Genomic DNA, 18616 nt, shown 5'->3' on the forward strand with positions numbered 1-18616 from the left:
TTGGAGGAAGAGATAGGAAAATCATAGAAGATCGTGAGGTTATTATCACACAAATTTCTGTTAACAAAGGATAAGTTAAAATAAAATTTAAACAGGGATTAAGGTCAAATCTCCTCAGAAAATAGGATTTTAGTCCTTTTCCCTTTTGGAAGAAACATCGTTGATACATAATGTGTTATGTATGACACATAAAAAAAATGAAATAAAGTATGAAACTTTAACAATAAATAACAGGTTATTTATGAAACAAAACAAGAATCAATAAACAGAAAAACACTGCAACTTTGACATCTAAACATACTTTAGCTATACTAAATGTGTTTTGTTGTAGAAATATACGTAATTGATACTAAATAACGTGTATATTGCGAAACAGATAGTAAGTTTGAAATCGATCGAAAAAATCTAAGAAAAATTTAGGAGTTGGTTTCAGAAGTGAGGTTTTTCTTATATAAAAGGTTATAAGGGGTATTATGATTAAATAGAAAAGATAAAGCTCTGTTTTTTCTATAGAGATGGGTCAATTTGGACTAAATATCCATTCTAATTATTATTTTGGCTTAAAATCCTACTATTAATATTAGCGTGGACTAAATGTGTGTTTATGTGTAGAATTTTGGACTAGGAACCCAAAAATTAAAAATAAAATTACCCCAGGTAGCAAACAAGAGTTTCATTTTATTTTACATTCCCCAAGCCAGTTTTTTTTGAATGATTTGAATTAATTGATAAAAAAGGGAAAATATACAAGGAGACCAGTCAGCCTAGGCCAAGCATGACGAGAACACAAGGAAATTGCAAAATGAAAAAAGATAAAAAAAATACACATCAACAGAAAACAAGCAACACCACCAGGGTCCAAACGATCCAGGAGGAATTACAAAGACGAGATAAGAACATCCCAAGAGTCAACCATGCTAGCGAACGAGTAAGATCGAGCCCAAGCGTAATTTCTACTCCAATGATAAATAAGGCATTTAGCCGAAAAGTAGATATGATCTAAGGATCGATGTTTGTCTTTGAAATGACTTCATTCCTTCCTAGCCAGACAACCCATATGATCGCTTTAGGGATGAGATTTAGGATGTCTTTCTTGTGACCCTTTGATGCCTTTCCAGGCGAGAAATATGTCAGTAATAGAGTTGGGAAAAGACCATGTGATCTCCAAGCTGACTAAGAATTTGTTCCACATTCCCCTAGAAGTACCACAGAGTAAAAAAAGATGAGTGCATGATTCCTCATCCATCCCACATAGGCTGCAACGATTTGCAGTGGTGTGACATCTCTTTCTCAAATTGTCCACTGTAGGAAGCCTCTCCCAAATGTCAGACCAAAGAAACAAGCTAACTCTCGTAGGAATGTTGCATTTCCAAATGTCTCTGGAAATAGGTTGGTTCACCTGGTCACTATTGGATAATAAAATATACATAGACTTCACAGAGATGTCTTTGAGAGTCATCTCTACACAAGTGGTGGTCCCCACCATGTGCAAACACGAATTGTGGACCCAACCAAGTAAATAACACACAATAATCTCCCACAAGATAGCTATCAAAGACTTCTAAATAGTGAGCAAAAGTGAGACATGTACCAAAATGTTCAATATCATTTGAATTGAATTGACATACAGTGAAGTGAAACAACAACAAAAAAATAAAACACCAAAATGAAATTACTCTTGAACTTAGTGAATCTTAGTTGAGACCCTCACAACAACGATACCTGTTGACTTTCGACATTCTCAGTGATTCGTTCATGTTCATTAAAAGGCCCTCAACACAAACCTCTCATACATGTTTTGAAATAATTAAGAACTTCATAAGTTCATCCTCATCATCATCAGCAACTATGCATCCAACGAGTTTATCTCAGTAGGACCGCCATAACAACGACAGACACATCCATCTTTTGGTGCATTTATCAAGTCTGTCTTAATAGGACCACCACAAAGCAATATTGACGCGAGTTCATCTCTTGAAATGAAATCCATCCACCCAACACGAATATGATAATTACCAAACATATCCTCCTAGATGCAACTATGCATCCAACGAGTTTGTCTCAGTAGGACCACCATGACATCTACAAAGACATTCATCTTTTGGTGCATTTATCAAGCAAGTCTGTCTGGAGCACCACAAAACAATATAAATGCATTAAGAAAAATGATATTGATGTGAAGTCATCTCTTGAAATGAAGTTATTCCACCAACACGAATATGATACTTACCAAACATATCCTCATAGATTGTGGCACTTTTATGTAGAAAAGTTAGCTGTAAGAGCATCTTGAAGGATGGAGCTCTATATGTCCCACCAAAATGACATCTTCTTTAAATTTGGGACGGAGTTTGGACTTCCACTCCAATGGCCAATCACTATTCACTTCTCCAAACAATAGTAAGTCATTATTATAATCTAATCATCTTTATATAAACAAATAATTATTAAAAATAACTTATTACATTAAACAAAACTAATAATTACATTAAAATAAAGTAATAAACATAGTAAAAAAGGGTGATACAAATAAGTAGGATAAAATATATTAAAATTGGACATCATTATCAATCGAAAAACATAAAGTAAAGGACATTTAGAATGTTTTATTTTTTGAGGAATTTACCGATGTTCTTTTTGTAGAGGAGAAACAAGAGCATTACCTACCATGACAGTTTTCTAAAGAAAGAGTGCATGGCCTTTTCTAAGGAGTGGTACAACTTCACATGACAACACTCCGTACTATGGCGTATGGACTTATGTGGACGGTACTCACGTTAGATGCCGGCAATAGTAAGCAATCGTGACATTTTTTGGATTATCTGCAGAATTTATTAGAAAAATCGCCTTCGTACCGATCTGATTTATCACGATCAGTGGGTGCCCATACCGGCCCAATTCCCACTCCTGCATGTCAACAACAGAAAATGAGTTCCTATAACAACAATGAAGCTAGAGGATTGCATGTGAGTACTCTTTCTTTCTGAGAGTAGAATCTATTGATTTTTAGTTGGTAAACAAAGAAATAAAAACAGTCCCATCTTATCTTTCTGCCTATAAAAGGTAGTTGTATGAGCACTTCTTGTTATAATGACAATGGCATCTTATCTTTTTGCCTATAAAAGGTAGTTGTATGAGCACTTCTCCTTGTTATAATGACAATGGCATCTTATCATCCCATTAATCACTACTTATTCAAACAATTCCAACCTACAGCAGTAAACCTACATCTCCCCAAGTTTGTTGGAACGAATGTCAATCGAAAGTCTCTTATAGTCTGTAGTCTTGATATTAGTATTCAAACAAACAACGAAGATCCATCAAGCGAAAGGCGGTCGGGAAATTACGGACCAACTATTTGGGATAATGATTTTGTTCAATCTCTGAAGAGCGAGTATAATGTGAGTATACATGCATGGGACAATTGTTTTTGTCAACTAGATTCTTTTGACATTTTTAGTACATAAATTTTTTACTTGTGTAAATGAATAACCTAGGCCGAGTTTTATGCCATACGAGCCGAGGGTCTAAAGAAAGAAGCAAAGGGCATGTTCAATGAAGCGAGTGGATCAGCATCATCTGCGTTGAAACTTGTCAATACTATCCAACGGCTTGGATTGAATTACCACTTCCAGGATGAGATTAAGGGTGCCTTAGACACCATAATTGCCATGAAGGACAATGATAGTTTTGAAGAGAATAAGGGTACTATGGCACCTTAAAGCTCTAAGATTTAAGCTACTTAGACAACATGGCTACGAAGTTTCTCAAGGTATGTACTCAATATCTCTCTCCATAACCGCATCCCAGAGAATCCCAAAAAAAAAAAATCAAAGCTTTCCCGGTGAAGGGTTATCCCTTCACCGGGTGAGATCTCTTTACCGGTGAAGGGTTATCCCTTCACCGGGTGAGATCTCTTTACTTTTTATGTTGAAGTTTATTGTTTTTTTTTTTTTTTGTTAGATCTAACCATAGTTTTGGAGTAACAAAAGGTTGAAGAAAATATGAAAGATGATGTTGGAAGGAATACAAGGTTTATTCTCTCATGAAGGTAGAATTTGTTTTCCTGTATCTCTTCTAGGGTTACGACATAAAGAAAAGCAAAATCGACATCAAGGAGAGATGAATCGGCAACAAACTATAAAGAGAAGAATCAAGAAGAAATGTTGTATTTGATCAACAATCTTATTCCACATACTCTTCAAATCTCAAAGTTCTCCGCTAATCACTGTGTTAGAGGTATAGTACTCTGAAATCCAAGAGATCATGGATTCGATTCATATGGGTGGTCTTCATAACCCATATGTAAAAAATTTGTGATTATATGGTATAAATAATGTAAAGATCTTGATCTTGTAATGGCCTTTAAGGGTCTTAGAATAGCCTTTTAGGGTTTAGTAATGGCCTTTTAGAGGTCTTTGTATGTGTAATTATGGCAGTAATAGTGCTCTCTCTAATCATCATGTTGTAATTTGCATTTGTAAACACATGATGTTATCAAAGCCATGTAAGATGTTTGGATGTACTCCATCATTAATGAAATTAAAGTTTCTTTGTCAAAATATATATATATATATATATATATATATATATATATATATATATATATATATATATATATATTCAAACACTTATCTCTATTGAAAATTATTCGTAGGTATTTTAAAGAATTTGGAAGAAGAACTCATGAGATCAGGGATGTTTATGGTTTCTTAGATGAGCTCGAACTATTTACTGATGCGGTTGAAAGGTTTATTCTCTCTCCCTAAACCTTTAACTCTTTTCTACTTTTTAACTTAGAAATTTTGAAATCTGAAAAATCAACACAGTCAAACAAGTAGTTATTGGGTTATTTTTTGTTTGCCTTCCTAAAGTGGGAACCTCGAGTTTGTATTGCCGAGATGACATACTTTTGTGTTTTTCACTTTTTTGATTTATTAACAAAAAAGAATCAAATTTAAACTTTTTCTATTCCGTCTGTTTTGACTTTTTTTTTAAGGAAAGCCTTTCATTCGTAGAATTAGAAGATTACGAATAACAATCGAAAACCTAATGTAAAGTTACATTCTGGACTGAATGGTAATACAGTTAACTAAAGGTCCTAATAGCTAATTATGTGGATTAAAGGATGAAGTCATCATGTGGGCTAGTGTATTACCGGTTCTCATGCAAAAAGCAGATAAAGCGTGGCGTTCTAACAACTGATACCTGTTCACGTAAGTTGGTGATCAAATCCAACAGACGCCACGAGATTGAATCAAGACCGTCATTCAGGAATCTGACGATGGAATTTGAGTACCCTTCCAATATATAAGCCTCTAACTCTAATTCGTCGGCGAAATTAGGTCCCAAAACAAAAACTTCCAGTTCACCCTCTGATTTTTAATTTTGATTTAGTCCCGTATATTTCTCCATTTTTAACTTTTCATCGTTACCTCATGTTTTTCGCTCTCTTTATTAGTAGGGATCCTCAATTTTTTTGAAAAGAAATTTAAAACTAAAATAAATTTTACATATCCTATATCTTTCTTAAAGAATAAACTAAAACAGAAAATTTTCAAATACGAGAGAGAGAGGAGACTTAGAATTGATTTTAGGATCTATTGTAGTGCCCTTACCAATATGGTGAGGTGTATAAAACACCACCACTTATAACCCCCCAAAACCCTACGACCATTTTACTCTCCGTTCTTTCTTTTCTTTTCCAACAACTATACTGTGTTTTCAACAAAGAAAAACAAGAAAAAAAACAACTATACTGTGGACCACACTCTTATACAACGGGGTTTATGGGGTGAGTTCAGATGAAAGATCTGATTACTCTAGTGGACATCAATTTATCATATCGGTTTTGGTTGTTTGTTACAAATGTGGTTTACTTTATTATAAGGTCACAACTTAAATACTTTATTATGTGGTCGTTTGTTATGTGGAAATCTGAATTTTCATGTTGGGAGAGAACTGTACCTTTTAGTCCATCAATCTTTTTGGCTCTTCATATTAAATCATGTACTACAATTACTTAGAGCGGGCTAAAACATCAATGAGACTGTCTATATCTTTCATTTTTATTGAAATCTTATCTATTGATTCATAAAAATAAATGATTAGAATGACACCACATCATTTTATGAGTTAAACTCTTAATAAGATTTTAATGTAAAGAAGTACTTTTCCCATTTTTAAAACCAAAAGAACACACTATGAGTTAGTATGATATTGCTTAACTTATTCCATAAAATACTTTAACAGATGGGATATTTCGAAGAGTGAGAAGCTTCTTGACTACATGAAGACGTATTTCTCAATCTTATGCAATACAATCAATGAAATGAGTTACGAAGTTTTACAGAAGTGGGGTCATCACGCATTACCACACTGGAAAGAACGATAATTTTTCATTATGACTTCCTCTTCTTTAATATTTTCTTTACCACACTGGAAAGAAAGATAATTTCTCAATCTTATGCAAGTTCCTAAATTTGAATACGGCCTACCTTTGTTTATGAGATTTTCAGTCCGCGGATTTGTGCAAAGCATATTTAGTAGAGGCAGAATGGTATTACTCTGGCTACACACCTACGCTTGAAGAATACATGAGCAACGCATGGAAATCAATGTCATTTCCTCTCTTGGCATACCATGCTTATTTTCTTTCACGAAATGAAATTACCGAAAGAGCCTTGAAATACTTAAACAACTTCTACACAGACCTCTTTTTTGGCAGTATCCAGGGCTGCACGACTCACAGATGATTTAGGAACCTGCAAGGTACGTATGGATCCAACTCAATTGAACCCAATTCACTTTTATTGTATTTCCCCCTACTTTGTGATCAACTTTCTTTTTGACTCCCTATTTTTCGAAAATTCAAATCTGACCTATTTTTTTAACTTCGCTAGTTAACTTTAATAAAGATGCCATCACTACCCTTCTTATAAATATATTTTCATGATAAAATTAATTAAAAAACATTAAGCCACCTCATCTCGCCCCCCATCACATCCACCTCATCTCACGGATGATCCATGTACAACCATGCATTATATATATGTTACTATATAATAATAAAATTACCTAGATAAATATTGTAGCTCCTCCTGGTGAGTTGCTTGCCATGTTGAAATCTAATATAACCAACTCAAGTAATAGTGGGTCTATGTCTTTCATGTCCTTATAGGTGTCTATATACCATCTTGATTCAACTCTTGGCAATCTACAGTGTAAGGTAACCTCCAAATGAGTGGATTACTTGTTTGGTCAAGTAATTGGGAAGACTTTCTTTTTCTTCTAACACCATATTGATATGTTTGGTTGTTAACTACAGAGCCCGCCCTAGTATATCGGGGCTCCAAGCGAAATTAAAAATTGGGGCCCCATACAATGGATGTTAGAAAAAAATTAAGTAAAATTTAAACAATGCAAATGGTAGGAATCGAACCTTTCATTTAAGATCTAAACCCTTTACCACCAACGTACGACTTAAATTGTGTTTGAAATTGATTTAAAATATAATTAGTTACTCGAAAGTTACATACGAAATATGAAACATGAGGCCCTTGATTATTTGGGGCCCAAAGCGACCGCTTTGGTGGCTTTGGTCACGGGCCGCCCCTGGTTAACTATCTTGGACTTCATCCAAAATTTCTTTACCTTCAAAAGAATGAAATGAAGCTTCATACAAGCTCAACATTGTTTCAATTTTTTCAACAGTCCATGCCCTCGATTCAACCGGTGATCTCATGAGTTCTTCTTCGAAATTCTTCAAAATACCTACAAATAATTTTCGATAAAAGTAAGTGTTTGAAGATATACATGTGGTTGGCTTGTGTCTTGCGTGAGGGAGATATTAAGTAAATACCTTGAGAAACTTCATAGCCATGTTGTCTAAGTAGCCTAAATGTTAGAGCTTTAAGGTCCATAGTACCCTTCTCTTCCAAAATATCATTGTCCTTCATTGAAATTATGGTGTTTAAGGCACTCTTATTCTCATCCTGGAAGTGGTAATTCAATCCAAGCCGTTGGATAATATCGACAAGTTTCAAGGCAGATGAAGCCGACCCACTCGCCTCATTGAACATGCCCTTTACTTCTTTCTTTAGCTTCCCTGCTCCTATGGTATGAACCTCTGCCTAAGTTATTCATTTACACAAGTAAAAAAAGTTATGTACTAAAAATGTTAAAAGATAGTTGAGAAAAATAATTGTCCCATGTATACTCACTTTATACTTGCTCTGGAGAGATTGAACAAAATCATTATCCCAAATATTTGGATGGTAATTTCCCAACCGCCTTTTGCTTGATGGGTTTTCGTTGTTCGTTTCAATACTAATATCAAGGCTACTGACTATATGAGACTTTCGATTGACATTCGTTTGAACAAACTTGGCGAGATGTAGGTTTACTGTTATACCTTGGAATTGTTTGAAGGAGCTGGTATTAATGTTTGAAGGACGAATAACAAGGAGAAGTGTTTATGTCCATAAGAGTTCGGTTCCTCCTTTTGACTACACCATTTTGTTGTGGTGTGCCAAACATTGTATATTGAGCAACAATGCCTTCTTCCTCAAGGAACTTAACAAATTGACCAGGCATCTGACCATTTTTTGTGTACCTTCCATAGTGCTCCTCGCCCTTTCAGACCTTACAATCTGTTTTTTCATGTCTTTTTGTTTCTCTACTCCGCTTCAAAACTTTTGAAGGCATCAAAAACTTCAGCTTTATCAAACAGAAGATAAAGATACATGAATCTTGTATGGTCGTCAATGAAGTAGATAAAATATCTCTGACCGTTGAGGCATGGGGTAGGAAAAGGTCCACATATGTCAGTGTGTACGATCTCTAGGATTTCTAAGCTCCTTTTGGCACCCTTAGAGGTCTTGTTTGTCTGCTTTCCCTTTATGCAGTCTACACAAGTATCAAAATCAGTAAAATCAATAGTTTTTAAGACTCCATCATTCACTAATCTCTTTATACGCTCAATGGAGATGTGTCCTAATCTCTTGTGTCATAAAGTAGAGGAGTTCTCATCGATCCTATTACGTTTAATACCAACATCTGTATGCATATTTAAATAATTATGCTCGAAAGTGGGGTCTAGATAAATTTTGTACAAACCATCAATTAAAGTTCCACCACCAACAGAAAAATTGTTTTTCAAAATTCGAAAACATGGTTTCTTGAATAAAAATTCATATTCAACATCCACAAGTTTTGAAACAGAAATTAAGTTTCTAGAAAAAGATGGAACATAGGAAACATTGTTTAAATCTAACACAAAACTAGTTTTCAAAATTAATCTAAAAGTCCCCACAACTTCGACTTGAGACCGCATCCGGTTTGCGGAGTAGATGCCAACCTCATTTCCTTTCGGCTTACTTAGATCCTGAAAGCCCTGCATGGTATTAAACAATATGATCGTAGAACAGAGTCAATCCACCAAGTGTTAGTTGGGGCATCAACAAAAAACGATTCATGACATACACAAGATATGAGATTACCTTTCTTCTCGAGCCAGTTCTTATACTTGAGGCAATCTTTCTTTTCATGTCCAACCTTTCTGCAGAAGAAGCATTTAACCCGTTTGCCATGATGCTTTATTGGCATAGTTTCTTTATTCTGCACATTCTTGCCCTACTTGGTACTTCCTTAAGCATGAGAAACAAAATGGACAATTCCAAGTTTCTCATGTTTCATCCTCTCTTCCTTTTGAACACACATGGTCAGAAGTTCATTGGTTGATCAGTTTTCCTTATGTGTGTTGCAGGAGATTTTGAAAGGTCCATATTCCTGGGGAAGAGAGTTAAGTACCAAATGAACTAAAAATGACTCAAGAATCTCAACATTAAGGGGTTTCAGCTGAACTGCAGTGTCCCTCATCCCCATAATGTGCTCACACACTCCTTTAGAAAAGTCAAAAAATTTTGTCTGAAAGTCTCTTCATTAGGGTGCTGGCTTGTGCCTTATCTGAGCGAACAAATTGTTCCTCAACTGCTTTAAGAACGTCTTTTGCATGAGGGCTCAACTAAGAGGCATCACAGACACTTTGCATATACAGATAGATTAAACTCTTGTGAAAATGTTAAACACATTAGATATTTAAAATCTTATTAAGAGTCCACCACCGTTTGGTGCAGTGGTTGGACACTCCCTCTTAAGTCCATGAAGTCGTAGGATCGAGTCTCGGTGGAAGTAGTTTATCATCGAGACTTATCTCATGTAATTTAGGTAATAAATAAAGTAGATCTAGGAATAAATGGGCTTCCAGGCCCCGTAAGATGACCCTAAACGTCTTTATATGGCCTTTAGGGTCCAAGATGTCTTAATTGACGGTTATAATGCTCATCCAAATTCATGATGTATTACATATTATAATCATGATATAGCAATATCATTGAAATGTAATGATTCCAATCTCAAAACAAAAACTTACTAAGAGTCACTGTGCCTCCGTTGATTGTACACATTGAAGTTTTTTCTTAGACCAATCGTACACATTGATTCTACCGGAAAATTAAATTAGAGAGGGACAAATGAGAGCATTTAAACGTGCCAAGCATTTCTGACCTCACAGGCACAGTTTGTCTGGACTTTGACAACACTACAAAGCCGATCCAATTTACAGCTACAAAGATGGGGACTGTTGTGTGGACAGACTTATGACGATGGCATTCACATACCACGCCGGAAATTGTAAGTAATGGCCACAGTTTTCCACAAGAATGTACCTCTTAGTTTTTTAATCACAAGAACCTTTTGGTTGGAGCCATATTTTGTTGCAACTCATGTACTTCATGTGTGTTGGGAGCAGATTAATTTGACTATAGAGAAGCGTTTCGACCAAAAAAAAATTGTACAATTGCTGGAGCTGCAATTGCATAGAAACAAAAACTGCCTCATGTCCTTTGGTTTCTTGGGCTTCCATCTTGTTAACTTGGATCTTGTTAGTATTGTGAGGTGGAAGGTTCAATACCCATCTTATCTTTTGCCTATAAAAAAGGTAGGTTGTATCTTGTATGCGCATAAGCACTTCTCCTTATCACAATGACAATGGCATTTGTTACCTCTCTCCTTGTTAATCATCCCATTAATCACTACTCCTTATTCAAACAATTCCAACCTACAACAGTAAACCTACATTTCCCGGAGTTCGTTCGAACCAATGTCAACCGAAAGTCTCATATAGTCGGTAGTCTTGATATTAGTATTCAAAAAGACTACGACAAACCGGCAAGCAAAAGGCGGACGGGAAATTATCACCCAAATATTTGGGATAATGATTATGTTCAATCTCTGAAGAGCGAATATAATGTGAGTATACGTGCAATAATTGTTTTTATCAACTTCAATCTTTTGACATTTTTAGTAACTTCTTAATTACTTGTGTAACTTAATGAATTACTTAGGCAGAGTTTTATACTATACAAGCCGAGGGGCTAAAGAAAGAAGTAAAACGCATCTTCATTGAAGCGAGTGGGTCAACATCATCTTCGTTGAAACTTGTCGATACTATCCAACGTCTTGGATTGAATTACCACTTCCAGGATGAGATTAAGGGTGCCTTAGACACCATAATTTCCATGAAGGACAACGGTATTTTTGAAGAGAATAAGAGTACTATGTACCTTAAAGCTCTAAGATTTAGGCTACTTAGACAACATGGCTATGAAGTTTCTCAAGGTATTTACTTAATATCTCTCTCACACAGGACACAAGCCAACCCACTTACAAATAAATATACATATATATATATATATATATATATGCATCTTCAAACCCTTATTTTTATCGAAATTTATTTGTAGGTGTTTTAAAGAATTTCAAAGAGGAACTCATGAGATCAACGGTTGAATTGAGGGTGCGGACTGTTGAAGAGGTTGAAACAATGTTGAGCTTGTATGAAGCTTCATTTCATTCTTTTGAAGGTGAAGAAATATTGGATGAAGTCCAAGAATTCACAACCAAACATCTCAAAATGGTGTTAGAAGAAAAAGTAAGTATTCCTAATGACCTGATCCAACAAATAAGCCACTCATTGGAGGTCCCCTTACACTGGAGGTCCAACAAATAGTCTTAATATTAGTGCTCAATAAGAGAATTATAATGAGCCAAACTCAGTCTTCATGTGATTCAAACATCACAATCATTCCCAGATACAAAAACAAACAATCCAAAAATGGAGTCAATTTAATTCAAATTTTAGTGAAATTTCAAATCTAGACTATAAAAAAGACAAACAGCAGTTTGGTCTTAACATGTAAAAAAAGTTAAGCATACCCTTGCCATTTTTTATACTCCAGTATTTTGTTTTCGGCCTCCAAGTTATATTAACTTATTCTTTGATCCTGTTTATTCATGTTTGTTCATTTATTTTTTATTGACCGTCTTTGTGAATGTCTCTATGCCCTTAACTAAGTCATATTTTTTAAAGTTAGATGGTGGAAGGAGTCAGGTCTTGCACCAGCCACTACCTATGCTAGAGACCGATTGGTGGAGACTTTCTTTTGGGTTATAGGGTTTAACTTTGAACCCACTTATGGAAATTTAAGGAGGCACATGACCAAAATTAGCACTATGGTAACTATTTTGGATGATATTTACGATGTTTACGGTTTCTTAGAAGAGCTCGAGCTATTTACTGATGCTGTTGAAAGGTTTGTTCTTTCTCTCTCTCTGAACCTTTATTGTGTGTTTGGATGACGGAATCATGTATTTGTGGAATTATGATTCCACGGATTTATGAGTCCGAGTAATCTTTTTGGTTTGTTTGATAACTAATAAGAAACCCAGTTCTCGAAACTCGTTTTTTTCTCGAAAACCGTTTTCGGGGAAAAAACGATTTTCGAAGGAAAAAATGATTTTCGGAAAAAACAGTTTTTGAAAGAAAAACGATTTATGAAAAGAAAAAAATTTTAAAATAATTATTTTGTAAAAAGAAATATTTTTTTTCTGATTTCAATATTGAAATCTAGGTTTATTAATCCAAAATCCTAGCAAAACTTACGAGGTAGGGTGAGACTGTAGTTAAAAACAAAATTTGTACCTAGAAATCCTAAGGATTCAAGGGTCCTAAAATTATTGGTTGCCGGATAGACTAAGAAAACTTGATTCTTACCGAATCTTATTTTTGCTAGGAATCCTACATCCAAACACACTATTAGTTTTTTTTTATATTTTTAATTTTTAGAAATTTTGAAATGACAACAATTAAAGAAGTAGTTAAAATTTTATTTTATTTAAGAAAGAGGGACTTAATATCTACCGTGTTCCCTTACGATATACTCTAACTAGAAAAATTTATAGAAGTTAAATTGGGTTGGTTTCTGTTTGTCAGCCTAAAGCCTAAAGTGTGACTAGCTTGTTGCGTGGACCCCTAAATTTGCATAAATACCGAGATGATTGTCTTTTGTGTTTTTTTATACGTTAACTAAAAAATTGAATTTAAATTGAATTTGTCTTTTTGTCTTTTTGTCTTTTGTTTATGCTATAGTCCTTTATATTTTTCTCTTTTTAACTTTTCATCTTCGTCTTGTTATCTTTATCTCTAGATTAAGGAGGTTTTCAAATCATTTTTTTAGATCTAAACTAAAATAAAATTTAGGTCTCCCATCTCTCCTAAACAAAATTTAAGATAAAATTCCAAACAAAAATCAATTTTTTCTCGAAGAACGACCCCCATTAATGGAGGTCTCTTCTCCATTAATGAAGATCTGTTTGTGAAGAACATACTAGGTTTGTTTTACGAACAAACCTCCATTACTGGAGGTTTAATTTTTCTAAAATAAATTGATTCTTTTCTAATATTTTATTATGAAAACTTGTTTCATTTTTGTTTTTGAGAGAAAGAGAAGACCTACAATTTACTTAAATCTTGATTTAATATTTTTTTTGAAGATTCTTATTAATGGACAACCTCTTATAAAGAGATAAGAGCATCTCCAATGCAACACTCAATCTTAGAAACTCCGAGTGCCTCTTAGGATTTTTAGAGTTTTTTCTTAAAAACCATCTCCAATGCAACACTCTATTTGGATCTCTAAGATGACTTGTCGAGGGTGGAATAGAGATATCTCAAGAGGACACTCTATTTCTAGAGTGTCCTCTTGAGATATCTCTAGTTGTCCACCTCATCAATATTTGATTTTCAACCAATAGAAATCGAGTATTCTATATTTTCTAAAATAACTAATTATTTATTTACAAAAATAACTATGACACATAAGTAAATAAGATAAGTTTAGAGTTTTGCATTGGAGACACAAAAAAATTGAGGATCTCTATTAACGCCACCTAGGAGTGAGAATCTCAATTGGAACTTGACACATAGGATGAATAGAGAGTTTTTTGAGTTTTGCATTGGAGATGCTCTAAAGAGAAGAAGATAAAGATGAAAAGTTAAAAGGGAGAAATATAAGGACTAAAACAGAAACAAAGAAGAAAACAAAAGAGCAGAATCCAAAATTTTCATTTGACTTTTTAACTAATGTATTATGCAACTCAAAAGAATGTTATTTTAGTATTTATGCAAACTTAGGATGACACGGGGAAAACCAATCACACTTTAGGATTCGAACGGAAAATAACCCTACAAAATTTCATTGTCTACTTCGTGGCCTATGACAAACATCAAAACTGAATCAGAAAATATCCGTGTTGTCAGGTGAGTGTACCATTTTAGGTCACCCAATAACAGTTTTGATCAGAAGAGATTTATATCATAGCATAAATTGAGTTTTATTGTTATGAAAGATTTGGTCACTAATTTAACATTTGAAGTACATTCCTTCTTAACTCACAACTATTTTAACAGATGGGATATTACGAAGAATGAGAAGCTTCCAGACTATATGAAAACATCTTTTTTGTTTCTCTACCATATAGTCAATGAGATGAGTTACGAGATATTACTGAAACGTGGTCAAAACGCATTACCATACTTGAAAAGAGTGGTAATTTTCTTATCTTTTTTTTCTTTCAATTTTGTGACAATCACATGTTGGAAGTAGATGTAATACAATTGGAGCAAGACCTCATGTGCTAATGCAAATGTTATTTCGCCTTATTAGCGTGCTTCAAGGTTGCACAAACAACCTTCTGGTAATAACAGGAAAATCAAAGAAAAATAAGAAAGCAAAAATCACCTAAACCACTTAGGTCGGTCGTACTTGAATATTAGATAGTGGTGCAACTACCAGAGCATGTAGGGTTCACTACAAAAATGAAAGATATCGCCGACGGCATAAACCGTCGGTATTTTGGAAAATCCATTGGCAAAGGTTTCCCACGACTGAGCCCAAAGTGTCGGCCAAAGAGGCGACGGGAAAACTTCTCACAATGAATGTCCCGACGGAAGCAAAGCGTCGCTGAAGACTCTGCCCACAGTACTTGTAAATATCAAACCGTCGGCAATAGATAATTAATTTCACGTGAACCTTTTCCCGGAATACTTTTGCCGACGGTATGGCCTTTAAATATACCATCGTAATAAGAGTACAACAGAGAAGCATACATCATACAACAGCTAGTTTAAGAACATGACAATGATAAAATTTTGACTTCTACTTACTATGGAACCAGTGACTTATAAATTTTGGTAGTGGATGCACTACTGATGCAACAAGACCCCCCCTTGGGCATATATTTATATTTGTTTTTCAAATTGGACTATTTTTCAATATTAATTATTTTCGACTATTGGAGACTAAGCATGCATTTACTTTAACCCAAACTGATCAAGCAAGAATTTTATATTTGGGGTAAGAGTAAGACTAAACAAGCATTAGTAGAGAAATAATTAAGTATATTGATCAATGAGAATGACCATATATGTATATATATATATATATATATATGAAATTTTCAGTGGGCAGATTTGTGCAAAGCTTACTTGGTAGAAGCAAAATGGTATTACTCTGGCCATACACCCACACTTGAAGAATACATGAACACTGGACGGATAACAGCAGCGCATCCTCTCATTGTATATCATGCTTATTTTTTGTTGGAAGATGAAATTACTCAAAAAACCTTAGATTGCTTCAATGATGATTTATACCCTGGCTTCATCTCCTCGTCGGCTTTGGTTTCTAGACTTTGTGATGATTTAGCAACCTCCAAGGTACGTATTCCTTACCTTTTGTTATTAAAAAAAATAGTTACGAGTATAATTTTTTTTTATTTTGAGAAAATGACGTAACCTATTGAAAATGCTACATAATATGAAAATAGTCCTACATGAGAGAAGAGTTATATAATAACAAAAAGTACAATTTGCAGATCTTGTGCACTTATTGTCAATTGATTTTGAGTTAATTTATATATAGATAGATAATCTAATGTCCAATTTCTAGATACACAAATGCAATGTGCAATAATTAGTATATAAGAGTTGTTTGCAAATGCAAATGCAAATGCAAAAGATATGTTGAAATTTGATTGTGTTTTAAAGCCAGACCACAGAATTAATTCTAGATACACAAATTTTTATCAACGTCTACTTGTGATAAGAGAGTTAGAAATTTTAATGTATGCATATCTTTTACTTGCAATCACATTTTACAATATTGTTTGCTTTTTCTTATACTTTTAAGATTTTTTGGGAAATTAATTATCTAAAATTGTGATTCGTCTTTTTTTCTTCACTTTTGTGGAGCTATTATTTCATCGGATATGAAGATACATTTGGCGAGTCAAACACTGACTCATATGCTCATTACTTGGCTCACAAGCATTATATTCTTGGTTGCTAGTTACCTCTTCTCTCATGTGGGACTATTCTCACATGCCCCTCTTTTAAGCCAATCACATGTGGGCCTAGCTCTGATACCATATTAAGTTATGATCATCAACCTCAAAACCAATTTGCAATGAGTGGAGAGGACCTAGACATTATATTCTTGGTTGCTAGTTACCCCTTCTCCCATGTGGAACTATTCTAACAATATGGTTTATAATGCAGCATGAGCTAAAGAGAGGAGACGTTCAAAAAACAATCCAATGTTACATGCATGAAACTGGTGTATCAGAAATTGATGCCTGCAAATACACAGAAAATCAGATCAAAGTTTTGTGGAAGAAGATAAACAAGGACGGGAATGCAGCCCGTTTAACTTACCCCCAATCCTTCATAGATTATCTCCAGAACAGTATTCGAACTGCTCAATGTTTTTATCAATATGGAGATGGGTTTGGAGTTACTCCACATTGTGAAATTAAGGAATTGATTATGTCGATAATCGTAAAACACATTGAATAGAGAGAAATGTCAACTCCTTCTGTAAAGTCCTCGATGTAATTCAAAATAAATCCAATTCATGGGGCCATATGTACATGTGGTTTTGCTCGAGCACCTCTTACTGTATTTTAGATTATTCTCCTAACCAAAATGCTCGCTTTGCGCCACCAAATTTTGAGGCCACATTTGCGAGGGCGTCTATAAGAAATTCTACCAGTCAAGTACTCAAGTGTTTTAATCCAGGCCCATTCCGTAACTAAGAAAGCGCCCACGTTCAATACGCTGCCTTATTCTTTTTGTTCCTTATCTACAGATGAGCCCACCAAAGTTTTGGACATGTTTATTTCTAACAAGTCCTTCTTGCACATCTCCAGGCTCCTCCTTTTGTTTTTTCTCATTTATCTTTAGGTCTATAGTTTTCACCCCTCTCGTCAGAAAAAAAAAATCTCACCTCATCCCCATCCCATCTTCTTCTCTCGCAGTATTTATTTATTTGTATGTGTTTATTAGTTACGTTATTACCTATTATATTACTAGTTATCATTTTTTGGAAGATACGTAGCTTTACCTTTTCCATTAGTGTTTATTATTGTTATAGTTGAGTATCACTTATTAATTTTTGTCATGCATTTAACGTATCATTAAGTTTAGTATCGTTATTGTGTGGTTTGGTTTATGTCATTTTTCGTCTTGTTGAAGCCGTGTCAAAGAAAAGGGTTTTGAACCATTCCTAATACTACAGTTCATGCTACACTTCTTACAAACAAAGAAATTCTTTTCGTCAAGGAAGATTGAGAATTTTGGTCCCTTGACAAAAAAAATTGTTGTTTTATCCCTGATAAGGTAAAACATAAATTAGTATTACACGTAATGTAGTCAACAAAAACTAATAATAAGTTCGGTTAGATAAATTTTTTTTTTTTTTTTATCTTAGATGAATCTTAATGATCATCTTTGTTGGGAGACATATCCAGTTGATCTAATATAATATTTCAAACACATTACTAAAGATTATGATGCCACTTGACCTCCAAATATGTTATAATGATTCCTCTTTCTAGATACTAAAGGTAGTTTGAGAACTATGCTTTAAGTCTCAAATGAAGCCCTAAGAACTTGATGTCTAAGCAAGTGGTCTGGAAGACCAAAGACATAGTCGTCGAAATATTCTTTACTCCCATTTTAGCACCACAAAAAGGTGCACTCACATCTACTGGCTAACTATTACGGTGGATCCAGGCAGGATTAAATTAATAGAAATTATATAATGAATATATTTTTTTAAGGATTGGAAAGTTGTTTAGCTTCTACACAGATTTAATAGGATGGGTTCTAAGTCGGCCTAGGTTCATGAGGGCATAAGGTGAAATTTAGATAATACAA

The 18616-nt window shown here is 34.4% G+C and overlaps 1 protein-coding gene across 1 annotated transcript; it reads left to right on the plus strand.

Moving 5' to 3' along the window:
• Positions 1-2968: 2968 nt before the first annotated feature.
• On the plus strand, positions 2969-17340 carry LOC147534353 (terpene synthase 10-like). The gene is made up of 9 exons (XM_086650116.1): positions 2969-3125; positions 8466-11310; positions 11406-11679; positions 11805-12057; positions 12243-12256; positions 12416-12653; positions 14810-14948; positions 15863-16117; positions 16958-17340. Exons 2-9 carry the CDS (start codon positions 11044-11046, stop codon positions 17252-17254), a joined length of 1737 nt encoding a protein of 578 aa, XP_086506242.1. The 5' UTR covers positions 2969-3125; positions 8466-11043; the 3' UTR covers positions 17255-17340.
• The last annotated feature ends 1276 nt before the right edge of the window (positions 17341-18616 follow it).

The sequence above is a fragment of the Eschscholzia californica genome, unplaced genomic scaffold (assembly GCF_041429995.1).
Source record: "Eschscholzia californica isolate CP2 unplaced genomic scaffold, dmEscCali1.0.p SCAF_6, whole genome shotgun sequence".
Lineage (NCBI taxonomy): Eukaryota > Viridiplantae > Streptophyta > Magnoliopsida > Ranunculales > Papaveraceae > Eschscholzia > Eschscholzia californica.